Raw genomic sequence first — 27,649 nt, 5'->3', positions numbered from 1 at the left:
TTGATTATTTATTTTTGGCTGTGTTGGGCCTTTGTTGCTGTGAGTGGGCTTTCTCTAGTTGTGGCGAGCAGGGGCTACTCTTCATTGTGGTGCGCGGGCTTCTCATTGTAGCGGCTTCTCTTGTTGCGGAGAACAGGCTCTAGGTGCGTGGGCTTCAGTAGTTGTGGCATGTGGGCTCAGTAGCTGTGGCTTGCGGGCTCTAGAGCGCAGGCTCAGTAGCTGTGGTGCACGGGCTTAGTTGCTCTGTGGCATGTGGGATCTTCCTGGACCAGGGCTCGAACCCATGTCCCCCTGCATTGGCAGGCGGATTCTTAATCACTGCACCACCAGGGAAATCCCACTCTTTCCTTTTTATAAAATCAGTTCCTCCTGTGTTTCTTTAAAACTCAGCTTTTAGACTCTGAGCATCACCATAGTAATGCATCTGTGAGGCTTTAGAAAAGGGCAAATTCGCAAAGCATATGAGCACAACCTGACTTAGACGCCAAGGAAGACGTGGGAGGGACGATGTCCCAACTGCTAAGGTGATGATGATTCAGGAGCTCTGGTGGCCTCAGTGAGAATATCCACCCACCACAGCATGCAGGAGACCCTGTGCTTAGGCCACAGTACAAGGGAGAACCCGGTACTCAGGCCACAGCACATGGGAGACCCCAGTGCTCAGGCTCAGGAGGGGCTCCAGGGAACTCCTGTGCTGCCCAGTCCACCGGGACAGTGGCTGTGGAGAGAGGGCCTCCGCTGTGAAGCCTGTGGGCGGGCTTGTCTGCAGCCCTGCCAGTCTCCCTGCCGGGCAGTGGCCAGCATGGCCGGTCCACAGTGGCCAGGAGGACAGTCAGCTCACTGCCTGCCGCACTCCCCCGTTCACTTGCCCTTGGGAATCACAGCTCCACGCGATCCCTTCACGGTCAGAAGCAAACTGCTCACCAACGGGAGTAAAACTGTTGCTGGATGCACAGATTCAGCCCTAACGTCTGTCTCACATGACAGCTGGTCTGGAAGGTGAGAAACTGTGTCGCCAAGAAAGCAGCCTGGATGGCGGCCTGGCTCTCTTGGCTGGTGGTCTCTGCAGCTGCAGCTGCTCGGGGGCAAGTCTCCTCAGCCCATCCTCGCACCTGCCCAGCCTGTCCCGGGCACCCTTCCTCACTGGAGCTAACCCACCATGGACTTCAATCACGTCTGCAAAACAGCCTGGCAGCCACGTCGAACTGGGGTTTGGTTGAACACCTGGGGTGGCAGCCCAGCCAGACTCGCACATAAAACTGACCTTCCCATAGGGGAAGAACTTTGGGGCAGTTGAGGGCTCTAAGCCGGGGGCAGGACAGTGTGAGACGACAGGTCCTCTGACGGCCACACTGCCAGCAAGGCAGGATGGCTGCCCAGGGTGTAAGACTGCCCACCCTGGACTTGCCTGGACCGTGGAGCCCACAGGATGGGCCGAGGGGGCAGCTGACACCTGGCCTGGGCCCCTGTGGGTGGCACAGACGCAGCGACACCCGAAGGAGCAGGGACAAGAAACAACAAGGAAGCTAGAGCCCACGTGGCGGCCATGCTGGCAGCTTCCACAGTGAGACTGAGTGACCGTGTCCTGGCCGAGCACATGGGCCAGGCATGAGCTAGCTGTGCGGCCCAGCAGAGAGTTTACAAATATGTCCCACAGAGGGCACAATACTCAGCTGTCCTGGGTGCCGTTCACACCCGGTGGCTGTTCCGCACCCACCTCTCTGGGGCCTGGCGCCCTGCAGTGGGGCCAATCCCATGTCAGGGGAGCTTGTGTAGCGGACATGGAGCCGCACTCCGAGGACCCGCCTGCTCTGTCTACAGACTCACAGAACTAGTCACCTTGAGAGGCGGTTAGTCAAGTCTCTGGAAACTGGGTTTGCTTAGATCACAGAAGTGCCGGAGACAACTTCCAGTGTGAACTCTGCCATACACGGTCGCATCTGTACAGAAACAGAAAGCCTATCGTGTCCTGCCAGCGCGGATGAACCGCTGGTTTCTGTAGCAACGTGCCTGCTCGTTCGGCTGGAAAACACAGCCACTGTCACACTTCACTCCCCGTGAGTGCAGGCTCTGCTCCCTACATCCCTTGGAATCCAAGAGGCACTCTTTGGAGATTCAAACCAGGCAAAGAAGAAAAAAAACAAAATAATTAAAATGTCATTCAAATTCTAAGCTGGTATGAGACACTTAAAAATCTGAAACATTCTTTTGGGAGTGGAGGATAATTATATTCCTCCCCATCTATTGATTTCTCTCTACAATGCAGATGTCAGATTTTCCACGGATTTTTTTTTCTTCCAGAGTAAGTGTCAAAGGAACAAAGCCTTCTTTGAGCCTTTTTCAGCCCAAAATTAATTCCAAAAAAATGGCACAGACAGACCAGTAACACACCGAGTGACCTCCAGCTGTCCATACAACCTCTGCTCTCCCTGGGGAAAGGGTGAGTGCCAGGATGCTAGAATATTCTGGGGCGACCGAGGAGACCTCAGGCCTTATGGGCAGCGGGTGGGGGCAGGTGCCCAGGGGATGAACAGGGGCTTCTCTCTAAAGCTCACGGGTCCAAGAACATGCTCCTTAAAATCTCCCATTTGGAAATGGGAAAAAGCAAGGCCTTTTGCCACAGAAAGAACATCAATTTCTGTGACGCTGCACAAGTCCCATCACACCTAACTGGGTGGGGGGCTCCCAGGCCTGCAGCTGGGGGAGGGGAGACAGCCCTCGGGTCCGAGCCAGCACCGAGAGCTCCCTCGGCAGTGCCCCCATTTTGCACGTACACTGCACCCCGTTCTCTCACCGTCAGAGTCTGTCTCTCTGGAAATCCTTTTCTCCATCTGCAGACACGGGTGATCAGTCCTATACCTGCTCCTTTCCCACAAAGGAGAAGCATCATCAACCTGGGTTTGTAGGTACGGGAAGAGGGGCTGTTCCCTCCCTGGAGCAGGCCTGCTGGTCTGGGCCGTGCTCACAGCCACGGGGGGTGGGGGTCGGGACGCCTCGGTTCTGCTCAGACCCGGCAGCACTCTGCATCTCCCCTGGGAGCTGAGCTGGACCCACGGGACCCCACATGCTCTGTGAGCAGGTGGACGACCGCAGCGTGAGGCTCATGGCTTAGCGCCCAGATCTCACCTGAGTGTGCACAGGCTGGCCTGGGGTCTCTCGGGACTGACCTGTCTCCACATCTGAAGGGGCCCCAGACTACACAGGGTTTCCACCTAGCCCCTTCTCTCCAGGTCTGGGGCAGTGTCTACACTTTCAGACTCCAGGGTATGATTAGATGGAAATCCACCCTCTGAATTTACCAGTGCACTGCATCAGCTACAGGGGAACCTCTGAGCCGAATGTGCAGGGAGAGAGAGAAATCGTGGATGCTGTTGGTGGGGGGTCTTGTTGTGCCCCCTCCCTGAACCCTGAGAGCTTGTGAAAACTGCCCAGACCTGCAGGGTCTGTGGAGCGGGTGGAGGGGACAGTCTCGGGTCCTCACAGCTACTGCAGGGCTGGGTATGACCGTCCTCCCGCCGAGGCTGGTTTGAGACAAGTGGCAGAGAGACAGCACAAAGAGGGCACTGAGCCACTGGGCAGGGGGCTGATGTGAGGGGCGTGCAGCTGGGCAGAGGTCAGAGCCCGTGGACGGCGCTCCCCAGAGGTTCCCAGGACGCCTCCACCGACGGCACCATGGGAAGGAGGACAGAGCAGCCCACACTGATGCAATAAAGCAAATTAGAATAACCGCTCTCATTTTGGAGTGATGATCCCAGGACCCGGCAGGCTCGTCAAGGAAGTGGCAGTGATACCCGCTTGACTTGGTCTTGGGGGTGAGTCACATTCCAACGTTTATTTCATTATGTTAATAAGATTTTACTGTAGGAACTGACTCCCAGAGAGGCCCCGACCTGAAGGCTCTTTACTACCGAGCTCCTGCTCTTATTTACTAACGGGTCTGGTGTCTTGTCTCGCTCGCTCACCTTTCAGCGCCGCTGCTGCCACTGTGGGGCCGGAGCATCTCTGGGACCCCAAACGGCAACGCGGAAACTGCTTCAGATGACCTGCTTCACCCACTCAGAGCAGTCCTGGGCCTCCAGCCTCCAGGGAAAGTGCACAGACCCAAGTGCAGACTTGCTGGGTTCCAGGAATCCTCCTTCTCCAGCCAGCGAGGGAAGCGGGAGCTGTGGGCCCAGCGCAGATGCTACAGCAGTGACAGCGTTGCTCGGAGGAGGACACAGAGGGCCGTCACCACACCTGGAATCGCTGCCAGCAAGCTCAGGCAGAAATGTATGCCGTCTGGATGGAAAGGGGCGTGGCTCACTCCCGATGGCGGGTTCTGGGGTGAGGCCCAAGGGCTGCAGTAAGCTGTGACCCCCTAATCTCCAAGGTCTGTGGCTTTAATGGGGTTGTATCTCACAGGGATCCTTGCGTGAAAAAGCAAACTCACACGGATTCTTAAGTCAAAGGGTTGAGCTACAATTCACATGAAACAGAACGCACACAGATGAAATGTCCAGTTCAATGTGTCTGACAATTGTACACAATCAGGAATCCACCCAAAACACGACACAGGTTTCCATCCCACAGAACATTCTTCGTGACCACTTTCCAGGCAATTCCACACGCACTGGCCAGGGGGCCACCTCCGCCTCCGCCTGCCCCCAGGGTTTCACACTCATAGGGGCTGGTGGCCCGTGGCCCTGAGCTCAGGCTGGCCGAGCTCCTCCAGGGACTTTGGGTCTGTCTGCATCACTGCCTCGGGGGGTTGGTTCCCTCTCCCAGCTGAGCGCTGTCCCTTGTGTGGATGCACCACAGGCTGCCCATCCGTCGATGGACACTGGGCTGGTGCCTAGGTCTGCGGTCATGATGAGCAGGGCTGCTGTAGACACGTGTGGACAGGTTTTCTTTCCCGGCAGCGGAAGGTGGGCTCACAGGTGGGGCCATGTCTTGCCTTGTAGGAAACCGGCCTACAGCTGCTGAGCAAGGCTGCACCACCGCACTCCCTACGAGCCAAGTGACGCTCCCACCAGGAATCCCATGGCCCACAGACCCTCCGACCTGGGGCGCTGCTAGTGCTTTACACCCAGCCCCTCCTGGGTGCAAAATGCCGCTGCACAGTTTTCACGTCCTCGTCGCCGTTCCCATCCCTTCGAGGGTGAAGTATGTTCAGGTCCTGCACCCACCTTCCTACTGTGATCTGCAGGTTCCGAATGTTAGATTTCAGCTGGACTTGTACACTGCAGGTGTTTCCCAGGCGGGGCTTGCCTATTCATTTTCGTAATGGTGTATTTTGAAGATGGAGAAATTTAATATCAGTGAAGTATAATTTATCAATATTTTTCTTTAATGGTTAGTGCTTTTTGTGCCCTGTCCAAGAAATCTCTGTGTACCCCAAGGTAACTGTCTATGCTATCTTCAAAAAATTTTATGATTCTACCTTTTATGTTTGTTAAAAAAAATTATTTTTTCTTGCCCCACTGATTTGGCTTATTGCCTTGGTTGAAAATAAATCAACTGCATCTGTGTGGGTCTGTTTCTGGGAGATATTCTTTTATGTTTTCTTCTAAGAACTTTTTGGTTTTGCTTTTATGTTTAGGTCCATGATTTACTTCAAATTAGAGTTTGGTACAGATGAAAGAGCACTCAAAGCTCATTTTACTCTTCTATACAGATTTCCAATTATTTTAGCACTATTTGTAAAAAATGATTTTCATTTTCCCATTGACTTGACTTGATACCTTGGGTGAATATCAGCTGACAGCAGAGGTGTGGGACTATCTCTGGACTCTCTTCTCTTCTACTGATCTATTTTTCCAGTTTAGATCAATACCATACTTCAGTTTCATTCATTCATTCATTTATTTATTTTTTTGTGGTACGCGGGCCTCTCACTGTTGTGGCCTCTCCCGTTGTGGAGCACAGGCTCCGGGCTGTGCGCAGGCTCAGCAGCCATGGCTCACGGGCCTAGCCGCTCTGTGGCATGTGGGATCTTCCTGGACCGGGGCACAAACCCGTGTCCCCTGCATCGGCAGGCGGACTCTCAACCACTGCGCCACCAGGGAAGCCCAGTTTTATTTACTTATTTTTAATATTTATTTGGTTGCACAGGTCTTACTTGTGGCAGGTGGGCTCTTCAGTTGTGGCTCGCCAGATCCTTAGTTGAGGCACGCAGGCTCCTTAGTTGTAGCATGTGGGATCTAGTTCCCTGACCAGGGATTGAACCAGGGCCCCCTGCATTGGGAGCACGGAGTTTTATCCACTGGACCACCAGGGAAGTCCCCATACTTCAGTTTTAAATTAAGCTCTAAAATCAGGAAGTATAAGTCCTCCAACTTTGTTCTTTTTCAAATTTCTTTTTATTTCTATGTAAGTTTTAGAATCAACATGTCACTTTTCCCAAAAAGCCCACTGGGAATTTTACAGGAATTACCTTGAGTCTACATATAAACCTGGGTGAAAAACGACGTATTTATTTATTTATTTATTTATGGCTGTGTTGGGTCTTTGTTGCTGTGCACGGGCCTTCTCTACCTGTGGCGAGCAGGGGCTACTCTTCGTTGCTGCGCAGGCTCTAGGCACGCGGGCTTCAGTAGTTGTGGCACATGGGCTCAGTAGTTGTGGCTCGCGGGCTCTAGAGAGCAGGCTCAGTAGTTGTGGCCGCACGGGCTTAGTTGCTCTGTGGCATGCGGGATCTTCCCAGACCAGGGCTCGAACCCGTGTCCCCTGCATTGGCAGGTGGATTCTTAACCACTGCGTCACCAGGGAAGTCCCCTCTAATGACTTTGTAATAGTATATGATGTACAGTTTATTTTTCACATTGACCTTGTATCCTGCAACCTTGCTAAATTAATGTATTCACTTTAGTAGTTGCTTTTTAAGATTCCACTGGGTTTTGTACATGTACAACCATGTCTGTGAATAAGTTTCATTTCTTTTTTGGGAATCTTTATGGCTTTCTTTTTCTTGTTTTATTGCACTAGGACTTCCAATACAGTGATGAAGAGCAGCAGCAGAAACAGACAACAGGCCTGTTTCTAATCACACATGAATGCTCTCATTCTATCACCACTGAGGAAGCCCCGTCTAACACGCCCTTCAGTGGGTACTGCATTGTATCGTGTACTTTTTACATCTGTTGAGAAAAAAATCATTCTTCAGTTTTATTCTGTTGTATAGTGAATTTCATTAGTTGATTTTCAAATATTAAACCAATCTTGCATTCCTGAGATAAACCATGCCTCTTTTATTGCCGAGTTTGGTTTGCCAATATTTTGCTAAGGGTTTCTGTGTCTTTGTGAGGGACACTGGTTTCTATTTTCCTTTTTGTCCTGTCCTCATCAGGTTTTGGTATCACTCTTATGCTGGTCACAGAAAACAATTTGGGAAGTGTCCCTGCCTCTGCTATTTTCCAAGAGTTTGTGTAGGATTGCTATTATTTCCTCTTTAAATGTTTGATTTCACTGGTGTTTCAAATGTTTTATTTCAAATGTTTGATTTCACTGTGCCTACTTTCTTTCTGGAATGGTTTTTGATTACAGATTCAATTTATTTACCAGATATGGAGCCCTTTCGATTTCCTGTTTCCTTCTGTCTCAGTTTTGGTAAGCTGCACTTGTCAAGGAATTTCTCCATTTCACTTATGTTGTCAAATTTATTGGCCCGAAGCTTTCATAATATTCCAGGTGACTTTACGGCAGGATCTCAGACAAAACTGCCAGTTAGGTGAAGACAGTGTTTTCTCATGGTGTCCTTCAATCACAGCATGGCTGTGGCTCCCGGCCCTGCTGAATTCTGACCCCGAAACGGTAGGTCCTGTGGGCCTCTATTTTCTCCATCTTAGATATAGCTTTTTTTTGTGTTAACAAGACAGGGACAGTCTGCACACAAGGAGCATCGGGGCCCCATGGGGTGTGCAGCAGGTGTGAGCACAGAGCTGTGGGCAGCACAGGTGGTTAGCAACCGAGCCCCTTCTGAATAGCGAGAAGGGACTTGAGGCCGCTGTCTGCAGCCTGCGGGTTACATGGCGGTTGCCCAGGTACGGACAGGAAAGCACATCCTCGTGCCGCCTCTGAGGGCCCAGAGGCTCCTCTTCATGCCCAGGTTCTCCAGAGCCTCCTTTTATGTTGCATCCCCTCCATTTCACATAAAAACAACCTGCTCCAAGGAATTCCCTGGTGGTCCAGTGGTTAGGACTTGGTGCTTTCACTGCTGAGGGCCTGGGTTCAGTCCCTGGTTGGGGAGCTAAAATCCCACAAGCTGCATGGAGCAGCCAAAAAAAAAAAAAAAAAAAAAGTGAAAATGACCTGCCCCAGCCATAGCCAAGACGCAAATCTCAATGAAAACTGCTGATTTTAGCTGCAATTCTGCTCAATGAAAAGTTACAGTATTAAGGTTTCTTTTTTTTAAAACATCTTTATTGGAGTATAACTGCTTTACTATGGTGTGTTAGTTTCTGCTTTATAACAAAGTGAATCAGCTATACATATACGTATATCCCCATATCTCCTCCCTCTTGCATCTCCCTCCCACCCTTCCTATCCCACCCCTCTAGGTGGTCACAAAGTACCGAGCTGATCTCCCTGTGCTATGCGGCTGCTTCCCACTAGCTATCTATTTTACATTTGGTAGTGTATATATGTCCATGCCACTCTCTCACTTTGTCCCAGCTTACCCTTCCCCATCCCCATGTCCTCAAGTCCATTCTCTACGTCTGCATCTTTATTCCTGTCCTGCCCCTAGGTTCTTCAGAACCATTTTTTTTCCTTTAGATTCCATATATATGTGTTAGCATACGGTATTTGTTTTTCTCTTTCTGACTTACTTCACTCTGTATGACAGACTCTAGGTCCATCCACCTCACTACAAATAACTCAATTTTGTTCCTTTTTATGGCTGAGTAATATTCCATTGTATATATGTGCCACATCTTCTGTGTCCATTCATCTGTGGATGAGCACTTAGGTTGCTTCCATGTCCTGGCTATTGTAAATAGAGCTGCAATGAACATTGTGGTACATGACTCTTTTTGAATTATGGTTTTCTCAGGGTATATGCCCAGTAGTGGGATTGCTGGGTTGTATGGTAGTTCTATATTTAGTTTTTTAAGGAACCTCCATACTGTTCTCCATAGTGGCTGTATCAATTTACATTCCCACCAACAGTGCAAGAGGGTTCCCTTTTCTCCACACCCTCTCCAGCATTTATTGTTTGTAGATTTTTTGATGATGGCCATTCTGACTGGCGTGAGGTGATACCTCATTGTAGTTCTGATTTGCATTTCTCTAATGATTAGTGATGTTGAGCATCCTTTCATGTGTTTGTTGGCAGTCTGTATATCTTCTTTGGAGAAATGTCTATTTAGGTCTTCTGCCCATTTTTGGACTGGGTTTTTTTTTTTTTTTTTTTATATTGAGCTGCATGAGCTGCTTGTAAATTTTGGAGATGAATCCTTTGTCTGTTGCTTCATTTGCAAATATTTTCTCCCATTCTGAGGGTTGTCTTTTTGTCTGGTTTATGGTTTCCTTTGCTGTGCAAAAGCTTTGACGTTTCATTAGGTCCCATTTGTTTATTTTTGTTTTTATTTCCATTTCTCTAGGAGGTGGGTCAAAAGAATCTTGCTGTGATTTATGTCATACTGTTCCGCCTATGTTTTCCTCTATGAGTTTTATAGTGTCTGGCCTTACATTTAGGTCTTTAATCCATTTTGAGTTTATTTTTGTGTATGGTGTTAGGGAGTATTCTAATTTCATTCTTTTACATGTACCTGTCCCGTTTTCCCAGCACCACTTATTGAAGAGGCTGTCTTTTCTCTGTTGTATATTCTTGCCTCCTTTATCAAAAATAAGGTGACCATATGTGCATGGGTTTATCTCTGGGCTTTCTATCCTGTTCCATTGATCTATATTTCTGTTTTTGTGCCAGTACCATACTGTCTTGATTACCGTAGCTTTGTAGTATAGTCTGAAGTCAGGGAGCCTGATTCCTCCAGCTCCTTTTTTCGTTCTCAAGATTGCTTTGGCTATTCGGGGTCTTTTGTGTTTCCACACAAATTGTGAAATTTTTTGTTCTAGTTCTGTGAAAAATGCCAGTGGTAGTTTGTTAGGGATTGCATTGAATCTGTAGATTGCTTTGGGTAGTAGAGTCATTTTCACAATGTTGATTCTTCCAATCCAAGAACATGGTATATCTCTCCATCTATTTGTATCATCTTTAATTTCTTTCATCAGTGTCTTACAGTTTTCTGCATACAGGTCTTTTGTCTCCTTAGGTAGGTTTATTCCTAGGTATTTTATTCTTTTTGTTGCAATGGTAAATGGGAGTGTTTCCTTAATTTCTCTTTCAGGTTTTTCATCATTAGTGTATAGGAATGCAAGAGATTTCTGTGCATTAATTTTGTATCCTGCTACTTTACCATATTCATTGATTAGCTCTAGTAGTTTTCTGGTAGCGTCTTTAGGATTCTCTATGTATAGTATCATGTCATCTTAGGGAATTAAGTTCTTAACTCAAAATGTGAAGCAATAAAATAAAAACAATTTAGTATCAGGAGAAAGGTAGTAAAAGACATTGGAAGAACTGTAGAGAGAATATACAGGAAAATAAAAGCCACGCTAACAGCCTAGTTAATGCAAGTGGAAACAGCCGTCCAGGAGACAGTTACCCCCACCACCCCCAGACATCCAGCAGCAGGACGGGTCCCCCCACCCCCGCTCCAGACATCCAGTAGCAGGACAGCCTTCCCCACCCACCTAGACATCCAGCAGCTGGACCGGTTTACCCACTCCAGACATCCAGCAGCAGGATGGGTTCCCCCGACTGCCAGACATTTAGCAGCAGGACAGGTTCCTACTTCCCTTGTTTGATGACTCTGAACATCCGGGCACCGCCTCTTCTCACTGCCACTCTCCCCGTGGGCCCAGGACACCCCTGTGAGGCAGCCCTCACACCAAGCAAGGCTCCTATGGGAAGAGGGAGATGCCAGCCACTGCCACCCGACGGCCACGTGTACACACCCCCGGGGGCCAGGCTGCAGGGAGAGAGGTGCAGAAAAGAGACAGGTTTCATTCTTCGACTTCCCGGGGGTCTGACTGACCCAACTGGTATCCCCTTGGCGTTGTCCAGGTATGAGAACTCCCAGTAGCACGGATACTGGCTCAGTTTCCAGAATGTCAGCCATCGAGTGAGCACGGTTCTCGGGCCCAGCACGGGCTGGAACCATTGAGGACACCCGTGTGGAACATCCCCGCCCACTCCCCATGGAATAAGCACAGGGACCAGGAGCCAAGGGCTCTGGCTTCCACGACAGGTGTTTAACATGGTCCAGCTGAAAACTTCGGCCAGTATGAACTCAGCTACAAAAACAGATTGAGATAAAAGTGAAAAAAATTTTTTTAAATGGTTTTTTGTTTGTTTACTTATTTATTTTTTGGCTTGTTGGGTCTTTGTTGCTGTGCGGCAGCTTTCTCTAGTTGCGGTGAGTGGGGGCTACTCTTCATTGCAGCGCGAGGGCTTCTCATTGCGGTGACTTCTCTTGTTGTGGAGCACAGGCTCTAGGCGCGCGGGCTTCAGTAGTTGTGGCTCTGGGACTCTAGAGCACAGGCTCACTAGTTGTGGCACACGGGCTTAGTTGCTCTGCGGCATGTGGGATCTTCCCAGACCAGGGTTCAAACCCGTGTCCCCTGCATTGGCAGGTGGATTCTTAACCAGTGCGCCACCAGGGAAGTCCAAAAGTGAAAACCTTTATCTTTAAAGCATAATTAAAGGGCTTAACCACAGTGACTTGAACATCTACACCATCTACCATTTCCTGCAGGTGAGAGAGTCTCCACTCTTTGCTCTGAGGACGGAAAAGGAAGGAGTGCATCTGGGCCTGGTCTGCCCTCTCCTGTGAGGAACTGGCAGCTCCTCGCTGCTTCGGTCTGGCCCCAGGATGCCAACGCACAGAACTGCCGCACAGCTGTGAAGCCCCAGCGTGGGACGGCCTGAATTCCAGTTCCAATCACACCAATGTGGGGTGGCCACCCTGCCCCCCCGGCCCGTGTGGCGACAGTTTGGGGCCGTCAAGTAACCTCTGTATCAGCGGGAACGAATAACGAGAACTCACGCCGCACAGGCCAGGCCCGCGGTTGACTTGGGCAACAGGTAGGAAGCAGCGTCTCGGAGCCTGTCTCGAGCTGCAGTGCCTGGCGGGGCTGATGGTCTTTCCAGGGCTTGAAGGCATGTTGTGTCAACTGGTGCTCAGCCCAGGAAAACCCTGCTCGGATGGATGTGCACAACTCTGCTCTTTGTGGGGCTGATGGACCACCTCCCGAGGCTCCCCTTACGGTGACCTCTTGTTAGGTTGCAGGAAATGACTTATGTCCTGTCCTGAAGCTGCAGCTGAGGGGCTTGTGTGGATGTGCATGCCCGTGAAGCCTCACCCCATTGCCCCGAGAGTTCCTGCACGCCCATCAATCCCCACCCCACATCCCAGATGTGACAGAGCCTCTGGGTCTGTGGCCGCCTGCTGGCTCCGCCGATTCCAGAACCTTCACAAGGACTCACGCGGGACCCCTTCCTGGCTAGTGCTCTCAGCCACATGATGCCTGTGGGCTCGGCATTGGGTCCCTGTCCGGCTGGGTGGTTTGCCTTTGGGGGATTTGGGCCAGGCTGCCCCCATCCTCCTGCTGGTGGACTGTGGTTGGTTTCCAGTTCTTGGTGCGTGTGGATAATGCTGCCGCGAGTGTTTGTGTAAAAGGCCTCTGTGACCACGTTTCCACTTCTCCTGGGTTACGTATCGAGTGGAAACTCTGGGGGACAGGGTGGGCGTGGGGTCAACTCAGAAAGTAAATGCCAAACTGCCTCCCCAAGTGGCTGCACTGTTTTACACGCCCACAGGAGAGCACGCAGGGAGTCCCTCTTGCTCGCGCCCCTCAACATTCGTATATCGAGGCCCTGACCCCCAGTGTGGCTGCGTCTGGACCAAGGGAGTCACGCAGGGTCAAGGAGGTCATGTGGGGGGGGGGGCAGCTGACCCAACAGGTGAGGACACAGTGTGAGGGTGGCATCTGCAAGCCAGGAAGAGTCCTCGCCGGGAACAGAATTGGCTGCAACACCGACCCCGGACTTCCAGCCTCCAGAACTGTGAGAAAATAAATGTGGTTTAAGCCACCTGGGCTGTGGTGTTTTGTTACAGCAACTTGAGTGAGCCAGTATTTGGTTTGGTCAGCTGCTAAGTTCTGTCCTCTTGGGGGGGTGGGACCTCAGTGTCCATCCATGTGTGTTTTGTGCAAGTGCTGGGACGGCCACGCGCGTGCCTGCCGAGACCTCTCCCTTTTTCAGAGTGAACTGTCCGTTAGTGACATGCATGAGTTCTTCACATACTCCACACGGAGGTTCTGCCAGGTGTGTGTTGTGAGTGCTCCCTGCAACCTGTGGCTTGCCGTTTTTTCATGGTGTCTTTTGAAGAACCCAAGATTTTCATCGTTTTGACGTAGAGTTTACCCATTTTTTTCTCTTATGGTTAATGGTTTCTGTGCTGTAAGCAATCTTTGCCTCTCCGAGACTGTGAACGTTCTAAGTTATCTGCGAGGAGTGTCTTGGTTTTACGTTTGCGTCCACCTCGAACTGTCATGTGTGGTGTGGTGGGGGGTGGGGTCCGTGTGCCCGTGTGGATACCCAGCACTGGCGGGGGAGACACTTTTCTTTCTCAGCTGAACTGACTTGCTGTCTTGTCCAGAGGTCACTTGACCGTGACTTCAGTGTGGGACTACTTCCAGACTGACCAACCCCGTCGATACGGCTCTTGGCCTCTCACCTCCCCTGGCGCCTCGAGGGCCACATCCTCTGGGAAGGCCTGAACCCACAAGCAGTGTGATGCCGACAACTTTGCTCTCATTCAAGACTAGGTCCTGCGCATTTCCACGCACACCTAAGACTTGGTTCGTTAATTTCTAAAAAGAAAACCCTTCTAGGATTATGTTTGCGGCTGCACGAAATCTATCGACCAGTTTGGGGACAACTGACCCTTGGCTGGTAACGAGCCTTCTGACCACAAACGTGGAAGACCTACTTGCCCAAGTCTCCTCTTAGTGACGTTTGGTGGTTTTCAGAGCACAAGTGTTGCACTTCTGTGAAAACTTCCTAAGTATTTTATGGTTGTGGATGTTAGGGGTATATTTTAAACTTTCATGTTTTTGACAGTTTTTGCCAGCTCATGGAAATACTGGCCCTGAGTCCTGCACACTGGTCGACTTCAATCCCTAGTTCTACGGCCCTTGTGATCTTCCACATACGTGATGAACAGAGATAATTTTACTTCCTCTGTTCCAATCTTCAGGGCCTTCACCACTTTTTCTTGCTTTAATGCACAAGCTAAGATCTTCAACACACTGTTGACTAGCCATGAGGAGGTTGGCCACCACTGCCCTGTTCCCAGTCTTAGAGGAAAAGTGTTCAGTCTTTCACCATTTAGTATGATGTTAGCTGTAGGTAGTTTGTATAGTTATCTTTTATCAGGTTGAAGAAGTTTCCTTCTATTTCTAGTTTGCTGAGATTTTTTTTGGTTATTGTGAATAAGTGTTTAACATTGTCTAATGCTTTTTGTACCTAGAATGAGATGAACATATCGTTTGATCTCTTTCTTCCTTATATCTGGTAACTTGGTAAATTACATCTATTTATTCATGTCCTACCAGCCTTGCATTCTGGGGAAAATCCCACGTGGACTTGACACCTTTATGTACTCTGGATTCATTTGCGAATAATTCCTTGATAATTTTTGTTTGTGCTCTTGAAGAACAGTATTCTGTAACTTCCCTTTTTGAAATGTCCTTGTCTTCACCGGCCTCAGGAGAGTGAGCTGGGAAGGGTCCCCTCTCCCGTTTTCTGAATGAGTGTGTGTAGATTTGCTATCACTTCTTCCTTAAATATTTGATAAATCTCATCAGTGGAGTTGTCTGGGCCTGGAGTTTTCTGTGGGAGGTACCTTTTGTATGTTTAATGACTCAGTTTATAAAATGATTCAGCTGTGCTGACCCTCTTGTGTCAGTGTCAGAAACCTACCTACCTCTATGTCCTCTAACTGCCCACTTCACGTGCATAAAGTTGCCCATACTACTTCTCTTTAACCTTTTATTTTGAAGAAAATCTTAGACTTCAGAAAAGCTGTAAAAATGACAAGGAGACTCTGTACACGTGTCACTACTACTTCAACCCTACTTGAGTTTCACCAGCTTCCCACTAACATCCTGGCTGACGGCTCCTTAGACTTTAATTAAGGTATGACTTGGATACTTGAGATGCTGGTCAGAAGCTGTGCAGAACGTCCCGCAGTTGGGGCATGTCTGATGCTTCCTCATGGTTAGATCAGAGGATGCATTTTGGACAGAATTGATGCTTTGTCCTTGGAGCTGCATCCTCTGCACAGATTCCTCCCCTCTGTGCCCTGGCCGCTGCCTCCAGCAGGAAGCCCTCCGGCCATCACTGCCTCCCCGCGGCAAGGACCCCGGCCTCCCCGAAGAGCCAGGCAGTTAAGGGCTCGGCTCGAGAGTTTCCCTCTGGACCCCGGCCCACCTGGCTATCGTCGGGTGTGAAAACATTTGTGTCACCATGTGTCCAGTTTCCAGCTGCTTCCAGAGAAGGGCAGCCTGGTGCCACCTCTCCAGACACCCAAGGATGGAGTGGCCGCACCGACTGCACCCCGGGCACCTGGGGGGACCAGGCCATCAGCGGGCAGAGAGGTTTCCTTCCTTCTGCTCGGGCACCCCCACCCACACGACCTGGGGTCCCCTCTGAGGCTGAGCTCTGAAAGGACCAATCTGTCCTCTGGGGCATGTGAAGCATGGCCAGACTACAGAACCACAAGCAGGTCTGAGCGTCCGGGACAGTCACCAGTTCTGATCGAGCAGCAGAAAATCGGGGCTGGGCTCATTCCGGGCAGCGTCTGCTCAGCTCCTACGGACTGGACAACTTGCTGCTGTCACTCCTTTTTATCAAGTCAACTCTGTCGTTCTGCTTTCCTACGAAGGGAGGTTAATAATATCCAACGTACAGACGGAATCAAGTAATTACACCTTTTAGTGCACCTGATAATTTTTTATCCAGCTGGTGCTAACAGTCAATCAAAATGCCATAAAAGGTGCTTTACAACATGCTAATGACTCGCCGCCCCTGTGAGGCATCGTGGGAGTTTGTGCAGCCGCGAACCGTGCTCAGAGCAACCTGACAGCTCCGCCACCCAGAGCTCTGCAGCCGAAGCTACCGTCCCAGGAGGGTCCTGATAAAGTCCTTAGAAACAATGCATATGTTTTTATGCTTTTTAAAGCCAGCTGAGAGAGAATCTACAATTGAGTCCTAGACGGACAAGGAACAGCAGCCTTGAGGCTAAGAACACCTGTGCGGTGGCGAGACCGCTCACGGTTTCGTGTTTCATCAAAGGGACCTATGAAAACCATGCTCATCTTTCTAATTAAATGGAAAAATGAGTTTAGGGAAAGCATCACACTTTGCCGTGGAATCTGGACCCACACAATCACCCAACATGGTGTTTCCAAGTGTCTGTAGCTGCTCATACCCCGCTGGGTTGGGAACCTGGCCAACCACCCTGGCCTGTCTCCCACCCCCCACCCCCACCCCCCTGCCACAGAGCTCATCCCTCTGCACCCAGCTGCCTGCAGTGCCCCCGGAGCCTGGCCAGACGGTGCAGACATGGCAGCTACCTGAACCACCACGGCGTTGACGGCCAACACCCTGGGAGTCCAGGAGGGGAGCCTGTGGGAGTGGGAACCCACGGTCCTGCTTGAGGACTGGCACGTCCCCCTCGACAGCAGATGCCATCACTTGCTAGTTCAGTCTTCCCAGCAGACTGTGGCACCAGCCAGGACGTGGGGCGACGGGGGCTTCAAATACAGAGAGCCGCATAGGGCAAGGTGGCGCTGTGCTGCCCGGGGGACGTGGCCCCCCTCACGTAAGAAGCCCATGAGTAAACCGAACATTTGACAAGGAAGGGGCAGCATGGCGCAGTGGAGGACAGCGACTTTGCAGGAGAACCAGCGCCGGCCCCCACCCCCCTGCAGGCTTGTATTTTCCCCCACGAGGAACAACTTAGAGCAAACAGACACTAGACTGTCTGGACGATGTGAAAGAAATGGGTATTTTACATTTTAGCGTAACAAGCAGGGCAGAGGCGGAAGGGAAAGTACACGAAGTCGCCCAGACTTCTGCCTGGTGAACCACCTTACTCCTGATTTTAAGTTTCTGAAAACTCGAAGGTGTAATTAAAACTGAGACGTGCACTTTCCACAGCTGCATGGCAGGTGGGAGTCGAGGAGCCTGGTCCCAGGGCACAGCAGGAGGGCGTGAGGGGGAGAGGACGTGGCAGGGAAGCGGGATAGCTGAGCACCACCGCAACCACACGGGGAGGCATTGGGAGAAGGGGCTCCACCGGCAGAGAGACAGGAGGGCGTGAGGCCGGGGTCACAGACAACGTCGTGTGACCCGCTAACACGTTTCCCGACATTTCAGATGCTCCATACACACCAGGAGGACTGGGGGGGAAGGGGTGACCAGGGGGCCCTCCCCTGAGTGTCCCCGTGGAATGACTCAAGTCCTGGTTGTTTCCCATAGAAAATGGCCATGCCAGAGGGGCCAGTGGAGCATCGAGTGCTCAGAAACAGGCCTCGGACATCATGGAAAGTGGTGGAAGGGGCACGGCTGGCCTGGCCGGCGGGAAAGCAGCAAGGCAGCCACTCGTTTTTAGTACGTTTCCTTCCAAGTATAACAAATAAAAGTTCTACTTACCGCTCCGAGCATGATTCTGAAAATCAGCCACCGATAGCCCCACAGGACGATCCGGGACGTGGGGGTCCCCCTGGGCAATGGAGACAGAGTCCAGAGAGGGCACAGGAAAATCCCCAGGAAGCCCGTCTCCAGAAGCTGGGACTCCCATCCTGAAATGAGGGCAACAGAACACAAAGGACGAGTAAGCAGCAGTGGACACTTTCCGAGGAAGCAACTGCACCAAACCCGGCTTAACCCAGACAGTCCTTCAAACAGGACAAAGAGCAACCGAGACACAGCTCCTGGCTGAGCCTAGCTGCTCAGGCCATGGCTCCTGCCCTTCGCAGGGCGCCCACAGACACGGCGCAGCCCCTGAGCAGTCACCAGGGTGGACACGGGCACCGAGCAGGCTGGGCGACCCGGACGTGAGTTGCTAAATGTGGAGCAGACTGTGGTCCCATCTGCCCAGGTGAGGGAGGGAGCCAGGGGAGTAGCAAGTACAGGCCCTGCGTGGCTCAGCCTGGCACCGCTGGATGGGGGGCATCAGTCATTCTTCCTGCTGGGGAGCCCATGTGAGAAATGCAGGTGTGAGCAGCACACCTGAGTTCTCGCTCCTATCGTGGAGACGGCCCCTCACACTGCGTCTCCGGGACACCCACAACATGGAGCTGGTCTTGGGCTGCATCAAAAGGAGCCTGCACTGCGCTTTGTGGGCTGCACGACTTCCCTTTCACCCCACACTGATGAACCTCAAAAACATTCTGCTGCGTCAGAGACGCTTCAGACAAGGGCAAACACTCTACAGTTCCACTGATGTAGGTTCCAGAACAAGCTGCCCCCATGCAGGTGAGAGAAATTAGAACCTGGCTGCCTGGGGGGTCTGCGCCCTGGGGGTGGGAGTGCTGGTCATGGTGGTGCACTGGCCAAGACTTACCAAAAGCACCTTAAGGTCTGTGCATTTCAATGTTTGTAAACTTCTCAAAAAAACAGACAAACCTAAATGAATTTTGAACCCCACTCTGAAACACACTGAACGTTAAGATGAGGCATGAACAGATGTGTGATGATGCCAATAGAGCCAAGGACCAGCCACGGCCAAATGTAGGTGGTGGGTTTGAGGGTTTTTACTGTACAACTGTTTGAAACTTTCTGTGGCTTGAAATTTTTCATAGTAAAATGTGGAGGGAGAAATCCCACTGACTCTCATATGCTCTGGATTTCTGAAGCTCAGTTCCACATCGGTTCTTCTCTGGAAGACAAACAGGTGAGTTTGCCCAAAGGCAGCAGTGCCAACACCAGGGCGGCACCGACGGGTGGGCCGTCACTGCCTAGGGTCTCTGTGGGCTCACTGCATCGGCTGAGCCACCTGTGCTGGGGGATCTGGGGCCACCAGCATGCGCCCTGCACTGTCTGGAGATGATTCCAGAAGCAGAAAGAAGCCTGGACAGTGCTGGGGAGGGGTGCCCGGGGGAGGGAGCCGAGTGAGGCGGGCGACTGGAGCCCAGAGCGCCACCAGGCTGTGGCCAGGCCACGACCAATGGAGACGGTGGGCCTGTCGGCACAGCTGTCACCGACGGGAGAGGAAGGCAGAGCACAGGGCGCTCTGGCCAAGGCCGAGATGGGGACATCGGTGCCACCCTCCTCTGGGGACCCAGTGTGTGGGATGCCCACGTGGGCTGAGCTGGCCTCCAGGGCACACACCCGGCTTCCCCCAGATGCCTCAAAGGAAGAAAGCAGGAAGCCCTCGTGCTCATCTGCTCTACGAGGTTCCGGACACTGAGCGTCGCTCATTTTGGGTGCAGGTCTCGTCCTTCTGCTCGTGGACATGACGACCTCTGCTTCACAATGTGCTTCAAACCCCCTTCTTGTCTCAACAGGAAGAAGCGGACTCTGTTCCTTATGCGACACCTTCTCTGGTTTTATCTTGAGAAGTCGTTTTTATTAAGCTTGGACTCCTTCCACATGGGGGCATTTTAAAACGTGTGGTTTTATGACGGCAGAACATGGGAGTGATGACACGGTTCTGGGAGGATTTATCTGCAGACGCTTCAGATCTGAGAGGGGACCTCAAAGGACACTGTCCCCACTCCTCCTCAATGTGGCCCCGCAAGCAGGGCAGGCGGACACGGTGTTCCAGGCTGAGCTGGGCAGGCCCCAGAGGAAGCAAGGCTGGAACAGCCCATGTACCCGCCCAGGAGTGGGGACCCGGCCTTGCTCATGCTCCCTGGAAGCCCCTCAGCAGCTTGCAGACCTCACGTGGGCGGGCAGAGCGGTCCCCAGAGCCCGGGTCTGCCTTCTCTGTCACCTCGCTCTGCACAGACGCGACGAACGGAATTTTAATGTGCAGTTTGAGTGACACCAATCAAAGCGAAATGCAAATGGCAGAGCCCAGAGACCCTCCTAAGTGCCAGGAAGCAGGTGACGGGGACCCGCTATCACCCTAGGGATGTACGTGTCACCTGGCCCTCCTGCCTCCTCCTGAACTTGGAACCTCCCTCATCCTGCTGGGTGCGTGGGGCCACCCCCGCCCCCCATCTCGGCATAGCCATTTTCCAGGCCGAAGCTGAGGCTGCCTGCTCGCTGGCCGCCACTCCAGCCATTAGTGCTCACCGGCACCGCTAGGAGGAGAGGGTGGCCTACACCCACCTGCTCCGCTTCCTTTGCTGGGGTCCCGCCGGTGGTCAGCAGCTATGCTGCTGGCACAAGGAACACCACTGTTCTCCGTGGCCCCAGAAAGACAAGCCCTCCTCCCAGACGTGCACCCCAGCCTATGCGCAGACCCCTCAGGAGGGCAAGGCGACAGCCCCTTCATGGGGGCCTGGACGGTTTCGCCCACAGCATGGGACATCCCACCAGTGGCTTTGGGGTGACAGTGAGCAAGTGACCAGGGGAGTCTCTGTGGGCTGCACCACCTGCTGCTAGAACTTTCACCTCGGCAGCTACTGGCTGGTTTCCAGGAATGCGGCGCAGCGTCCAGCTATGTTTGGGAGGCGTCCTCGTGAGACTGAGGGTCGGCGCCCACCCGCCATGCTGGGTGAGGTGTGGCGGCGGTGGCCTTCCCAAGGAGCCGCTTGCCCACTGTCTCTGGGGACGGCTCTGACAGGGACTTGCAGGGTCGTCCAGCCCTGTCCTGACCAGAGCTCAGGGCCAGCCGTAGTCGGTGGCCTCCAGGTCTGAGAGCAGACACAGCCCCTTGCCTTGCAGGCTCTGGGCAGTCTGGGCGCCTGTGGGCTGGACTGGCTGCAGCCGAGCAGACTGGTGGTCAGAGGAAGTGGATGCTCTCCATGCTCCCCTCCTCCCGACTTGTGCTTCTGAATCACCCAGCCCGTGTCTGCCAGAGCTGCACACGAGTCTGAGGAAGGCCTACAAATGTTGAATCCGGCCCCTCAGTCTCCTGGCCTGACCTGTGACCCGTGGGTCCCTCACTCCTTCGCCACATGGGGCACCTGCTCCCCAAACAGCTCCGATGTGGATGTGGTGCTGACTTCTGGCTTTGTCCTCTTGGGCCTGTGAAGAGCAAAGATGCTCTTCTATCGAAGACTGGATAATCCACCACTGGGCAGCCTGGCATGGGCCTGGTGATGCAGAACACACGGCCACCGCAGAGTGGGCATGGCACTCCAGGATGGATGAGGATGGGGCCGGGCGGCTCCTCGTGGGGGATTCTTGCTGACCGTCAAGGGGGCTCAGAGGGGGCTCGCCAGGCACTGTGGTCACCCAGAGTCAAGGTCAGGATGGCACAGGCTAAGCCACCAACCAGAAAGGAAATGTGGCCTAAAGCAAGGTTTCAGTGGCAGAGGCCACCCGATGGCTCTGAAAGCAACTGAGGCCTCACAACCTCCTCGAAACTATTACAGTTACTTAGAGTAATTAAATGTCGCAGGCATGGATCCTTCAAAGATGACAGCACCATCCACGTTATGAGTAGGAAACCCATTAGCTTCATGGTTAAAAGCGGGAGAAGGGGAAAGCGCTTCCCTCCTGACGGGCTGTCACTCCTGCCTGAGCCGCCCACCCTGGGAGCACTCGGAGCTGTAAGTCACTCCCAGTCTTCACGGGCACAGTAGCCCGTTCTGCAGCTTCTGACGGCAAAGAAGGGCTGTTTTTACACCTTGGGGACAGTTCTGGGGCCACCCTGTCCCCCCAGGTGACGATGCTCGCTCTGCCACAGAGCCCCATGCCTCCTACAAGTGCAGTCAGAGCCCACTGTGATGGGCAGGTGGGGTTCAGAGGCCAAAGCTCGAGACATAGGGTGACGGGCCAGCTGGGGGAGTGCCTGGTCCACTGTCCTTGGCCCCATCCGGTGGGAGGATGTCACTTTGGCATTGGTGGGGGTAGCTCTGGGTCTCGCTCACAGCCCTACTGGGGGCCTCGCGATAGGCACAGTGGCTCCTGGGTGGGGGGTGGCCCAGGCAGAGACCATGGTCGGAAAGGTGGCAGGACAAAGCGGGCAGCCCCGAATCCATTTGCTGTGATACTGGCTGCTGCTTGCCACGTGCCCTGGGCCCCCTCGCTGACCTCAGGCAGCAGGAGAGGTGCTCAGACTCTGGGGCTAATAAGCTAGAGGGCCACCCGGGCCTGTGTCCAAAACACGGGGCCTGAGTCATGGGACATGTCCAGCTGGCGTGGTCCAGGAGCACAGTCTGCAGACCCCACTCCTCCCTGCGCCTTTGACTCTGGTGACTTCCGTGCTCAACGCCTGCAAAGTACGAGTTTCACAGAAGTGGGCAACCCTGGAATGGCCTGAGCGGCAGGTGGAGAAAAAGCCCCTCTTCTCAGCAGAGTGTCAGAGGTGGCCCAGGGGTCCAGGCCGCCCGGGGCTGAACTCCTGTGTTCTCCTCCACATTTCTGATCTGCAAAGCCATGCTTGCGAGTTTTTATCATGGCTGCTTGGCATGTGTGACGCAGACTCCACTGGAGGGATTTGGTGTTTTGAGGGCAGAGTGCCAGCCAGGTGCAGGCAGAGGAACTCCTGTGTTGCATGGGCTCTTGTGGGCCAGCTGGAGCCCCGATGCTCACCAGAGTGGAGCCACGGGGTATTGAGCAAAGGGCAGGCCTCACTGTGTGGTGTCGGGCCTTGGGGAGTGGGGGCTGCATGGCAGCCGGGAAATTGGGGGGAGGTTCCACTGACACTGTTCCTGAACCGTCTGCCCGCCCGTCACCCAGAAGGGACTAGGGAGAGCTGCATGCTGCTGGTGACTGCTGCAAACACTGCAGTCCAGACCAGCACGCCCTGCCCAATGACTGGCTAACACACTTTCCTCTTTTGTTGAGACACAATATAAAATGAGATCAGGTAAAAAACACAAGGGAGGCTACAACAAAACTTGAAGGAAAATTCTTGCTGGTGTTTAGAAATAGCCGCCCGCTGTCCAGCACGTCACGGGGAACATGCGTCTCTCTCTGTTCCCCATCTGGACGGGGCACCTGGTGATTGTGTGCACCTGTCCAGCGAGGTCAAGAGCCCCGCCCAGCCTGCTCACACCTTACATCCACCTCACACCCCCTCCTGCAGTCACCACGGTGCACGGGGCCTTGCCCAGGTGCACCAACCCCTTCCGGCCATAAGAACCACCTGGCAGAGCTGCCCTTGCCCTAAGGGGACAGACTGGGGCCTGTCCCCAGGGCCCAGGAGGTACTAATGCTGCCCTGCCCCAGAGGTGCAGCCATGCTCCTGTTCACCTCCCCAACCTCAGCCCCCCTCGTGCTGGGCCTGCCTCCCGTGCCCCCTACAAGGACCCGCTCAGAGCCACGTCTGCCCAGGAATCCTCCAGAACCGGCGTGAGCTGGGCAGGTTTCTTGGGACAGGACCCTGTCTGTCCGGCTTTCTGGTCACTTCTCACATATTTGAGGATTTAAGCCAGAGATCAGACGGTAAATGGAACACGTCTTCTAGCAAGAAGACGTTTTTGAAAGACCTGGTTAAATGCTTCACGCTTTAAGTAAAATCATTTTAAATTGCACGCTCTCAATTAGGAAGCGCTTAGCAAATTGCCAGTCTGTGTTTTACGGATGTCCTTGGGCGCTGCAGGGAACGGGAAGTGACCTGTGTGACCTGCACAGCGACCCTCCTCCCACTGCACTTTGTCACGGTGCTGGTTCATACTTGGTTGCTGTGGCAACCAGACTTCATAGCCCCAGGTGTCCCCTGCTGCTCAGATCCACACAGGTGTCACCAGCTAGCCTGAAAACAAAATCCATAGTAATGACCTTAGCTGGCTTTACTGGTTTGGGATAAATATGAGAATGCTTCCTGTCAACGGAAATGAGACTTGGCAACAGAGATTTTTCAGGATTAACATATTCAAAATATTTAATATATATCTGGATGAAGGGCACAATGCCTTACCATTTCTTTGTCTTTTGTTTCCTGTGCATGAAAACTAGCTGATGGGACTTCCCTGGTGGTCCAGTGGTAAAGAATCCACCTTACAATGCAGGGGACGTGGGTTCGATCCCTGGTCAGGGAACTAAGATCCCACACGCCACGGGGAAACTAAGCCCGCGCACCACAACTGCTGAGCTTGTGTACCTCAGAGCCTGCATGCTGCAAACTACAGAGCCCATGCACCCTGGAGCCTGTGCGCCACAACTAGAGAGAGAAAACCTGCACGCCATGTCTAGAGAAGAGGAAAAAAACCCTGCATGCCACAACTAGAAAAGAGAAAACCTGCACGCCACAACTAGAGAGAAGCCCGCGTACCACAACGAAGATCCTGCATGCCACAATGAAAGATCCTGTGTGCTACAACTAAGACCCAACGCAGCCGAACTAAATAAATCTTAAAAAAAAAAAAAGTAAAGAAAATTAGCTGAAGCTCGTCTCAAAGTGCCTTGTGAGACCCCTCACGAGATGCCGGGCAGTGCTTTCTTGGGGTTGCTCAAGACGAGGGGAGGTTCTGACCTGCCTCCTGCCTGTGCAGCCCAGGCCCACTAGCCATGTGGGGCTGCTGAGCTTGAAACGTGGTTGGCGGTGGTTGGGCAGACCTGCTCTCTGTCAGCCCAGGAGGCACGTGTGTCCACAGGTCCTGTGCGGAGCGGCCACGCCCATCCAGCACCACAGCAGGGCGAGCTCCTGTCCCCTACCCCTGTGCCATGGAATTGGGGTAACCCTCACCCACATAATCCTGGAGGATGACCCACTCACCCACAGCTCTCAAGAGCTTCCCCACACTGATGGACATGGTTCCTGGCGTCCTCCTCGCTGCCCATGGGCAGGCCCTGTCACCTGAGGGAGGAGAGGCCAGTGTGTCCACACTCGTCAGAAATAACAGGGAGGGTCAGCTCCTCTGGAAAGGAGGGAATCACATACACTGCTCCACCTGGCAGGCGCCCAGGGTAGAGGTCAGGGCAGAGGTCGGGCCAGCCCCAAGGCCTCTGCCCCACGTGGACACCGTCTCTGCTGGGGCCATGGCAGGGGACACACCAGCCTTCTTCCTGCCTCTACCTGTCCATGACTCTCGGATGCTCGCTGTCTCTGGCCCTCCGTGAGGTCAGCGTGACGGGCAGCTCCTGGGCCCAGAGGCCGGGATGGCTGATGAGGGCAGGGAGCCTCACAGACCCTCTCTGGGTGGCACGTACACCCACGGAATGAGGAGGGGAGGGAGGGCGTCTCGGCCACAGAACCAGTACCCAGTGGACTCCGCCAGCTGCCACAATCTTGCTCAGTGGTCATTTGCAAGGGAGCCTGGTGGTGGTTCAGGGACTCGGGGAGGGGCAGTGACAGCTTCCAGCATCATGTCCTCAATGCCATTAGAAGAGATTTCCTTTCTTCTAGAAGGATCAGTGTACGGCAGAGGGTCAGGTTTCAGGTAAGTCAGCTGATGCAAGTCATCATGGGAAAACACCATAGGTGACCCACAGAGAGACCCACAGGGAGAGAATGAAGCTGACCAGGGCCCCCCTGACTGCCTCACCTGTTCCTCTGCTCTGCCCAGGGGTCTCCTCCCTTGCTGGCGGCCCAGGCGCGTCAAGTCCCTGCCCCCAGTGCCCATCCCTATGGCCCTTTGGTCAGGTCTCTGCTCAGATACACCTTCCCTGGATGTAACATACACCTAGGCCTCAGTCCATCCCGGCACTGCCTAGCCTGCAACACTCACCCCACCACACACTGCTCATCTCAATTATTTCCATTCTCCACTCATTCTGCACCCAGAACACAAGCTCCAAGCAGACAAAGTAAAGCAACCATAGTAAGAATTCTTAAGAACATAAATGAAAATATGACCGATCATAAGACATAAACAGACGAGAGAACTTGGAAGAGAAACAGAACTATAAAAAAAGAACAAACATTCTAGAACTGAAAAATAAAATATATGAAATTAAAATTTTACTAGATGAGCTTAATAGCAGATTGGATGACAGAGAATAAAAAGGTGGTGAAGGGACTTCCCTGGTGGCGCAGTGGTTGAGAGTCCGCCTGCCGATGCGGGGGACACGGGTTTGTGCCCTGGTCTGGGAAGATCCCACATGCCGCGGAGCGGCTGGGCCCGTGAGCCATGGCCGCTGAGCCTGCGTGTCTGGAGCCTGTGCTCCGCAACGGGAGAGGCCACAACAGTGAGAGGCCTGCGTACAGCAAAAAAAAAAAGCTCTAACATATATGTAATTGGAATCTTAGAAGAGGAGAGAGAAATGGGGCATAAAAAACTTTTAAAAAATACTGGCAAAAATTAGCCAAGTTTGGTAAAAGACAAATTACAGACTCAAAAACCTCAGGGAATCATAAGCAGGATAATGCCACATGCAGGCACGTCGTAGTCAAACTGCTGCAAACCAAAGACAAAACCTCCAAAGCAGTCAGAGAAAAGAAAGACATTATGCTCAGAGAACTGACATGAGGAACAGCAGCCGAGTTCTCATCAGCAACAACGGAGATGAGAAGACGGTGAACTGAGTGCAGAGTCTTGCACCTGACGGAACTGTCTGTTCCGAGATCAGAGACAAGAATCCAGAAGCTTTTCAGACAGCAAGAGACTCAAACTGCTTGCATGAGGACAATGTTGAGCATAATCAAAAATTTAAAGGGGAAATAAAGCAGTATAGGTGTGGAGGGAGGAATCACTACCTCCTCCAGGAGGATCTATCAGGCCGTCTGTCCAAGCAAGGAGAGATGGAAAGCCATGCATCATCACACACTATGCTCAGAAGGCACTCAGTAAAAACAGGCCGTTCTCTCTAGGACATAAAGAGGTAAGATTGTGACTTAAGTGCCTTACATTAATAACAATAAACAGAAAAAATACTACCCATCCTTATAAAAAAACATTATAGCCTATAAATGAGAAAGCAGGTGAAACTTCTCTATTAACTAAGATATGCTTTCATTTCAGGAATTTTAATTTCACTTGCCAGATATGCAGAATCCTCCAGCTGTCATTCACATAGCTAACCATGCCCTTCCCCACCGGCCACTGAAACCAAGGATCTCTTGTGTGGAAAGGACAGGGCATGAGGGTTTTGAAGAGAGATATTAACTGAGCAGGTCCTTTGGAAAGTTAGGCGAGGAGCTTGGCATGAAGCAAACCTTCCCTCCTCATGAGGAGCATCTGGTGCAAACAGACAAAAAGTCCTGTAAGTTCTCACATGGACTCAATCTTAGAACAGAATAGATTCAGTGTTTTTCTTAAATGGGAGTGGTGACTAGTTGGGGGCATGAGGGAACTTTCTGGGGTGATGGTAATTTTCTATATCTTGATGGGAGTCTAGATTACACAGGTATATGCATCTGTCAGAACTAACAATGTCCACTTATGATCTGCACATTTCATTGTGTGTGAATTCTTCATCAAGGCAAAACCCTGAAGGTGCGCTGAGCTCTTGTTAACGACCTGCCCACTGAGTCTTTAGTATTTAGGGGCAGGATACTGACAACTGACATTTACTCTGGATTGCATCAAAATACATGAA

The 27,649-nt window shown here is 52.4% G+C and overlaps 1 protein-coding gene across 8 annotated transcripts in view; it reads right to left on the bottom strand.

The window, feature by feature from the left end:
- LMF1 (lipase maturation factor 1) overlaps positions 1–27,649 on the bottom strand; it is a 98,589-nt gene that overhangs the window by 24,830 nt on the left and 46,110 nt on the right. For all 8 annotated transcript variants that reach the window (XM_073792528.1, XM_073792529.1, XM_033839314.2 and 5 more), the window contains one exon: positions 17,762–17,910. In XM_073792528.1, the coding sequence (XP_073648629.1) occupies positions 17,762–17,910 (149 nt within the window). The remainder of the gene's footprint in view (positions 1–17,761; positions 17,911–27,649) is intronic.

The sequence above is a fragment of the Tursiops truncatus genome, chromosome 15 (assembly GCF_011762595.2).
Source record: "Tursiops truncatus isolate mTurTru1 chromosome 15, mTurTru1.mat.Y, whole genome shotgun sequence".
Lineage (NCBI taxonomy): Eukaryota > Metazoa > Chordata > Mammalia > Artiodactyla > Delphinidae > Tursiops > Tursiops truncatus.
Note: the sequence above shows the minus strand (reverse complement) of the source record. Positions and strands in the feature narration are given on the sequence as shown.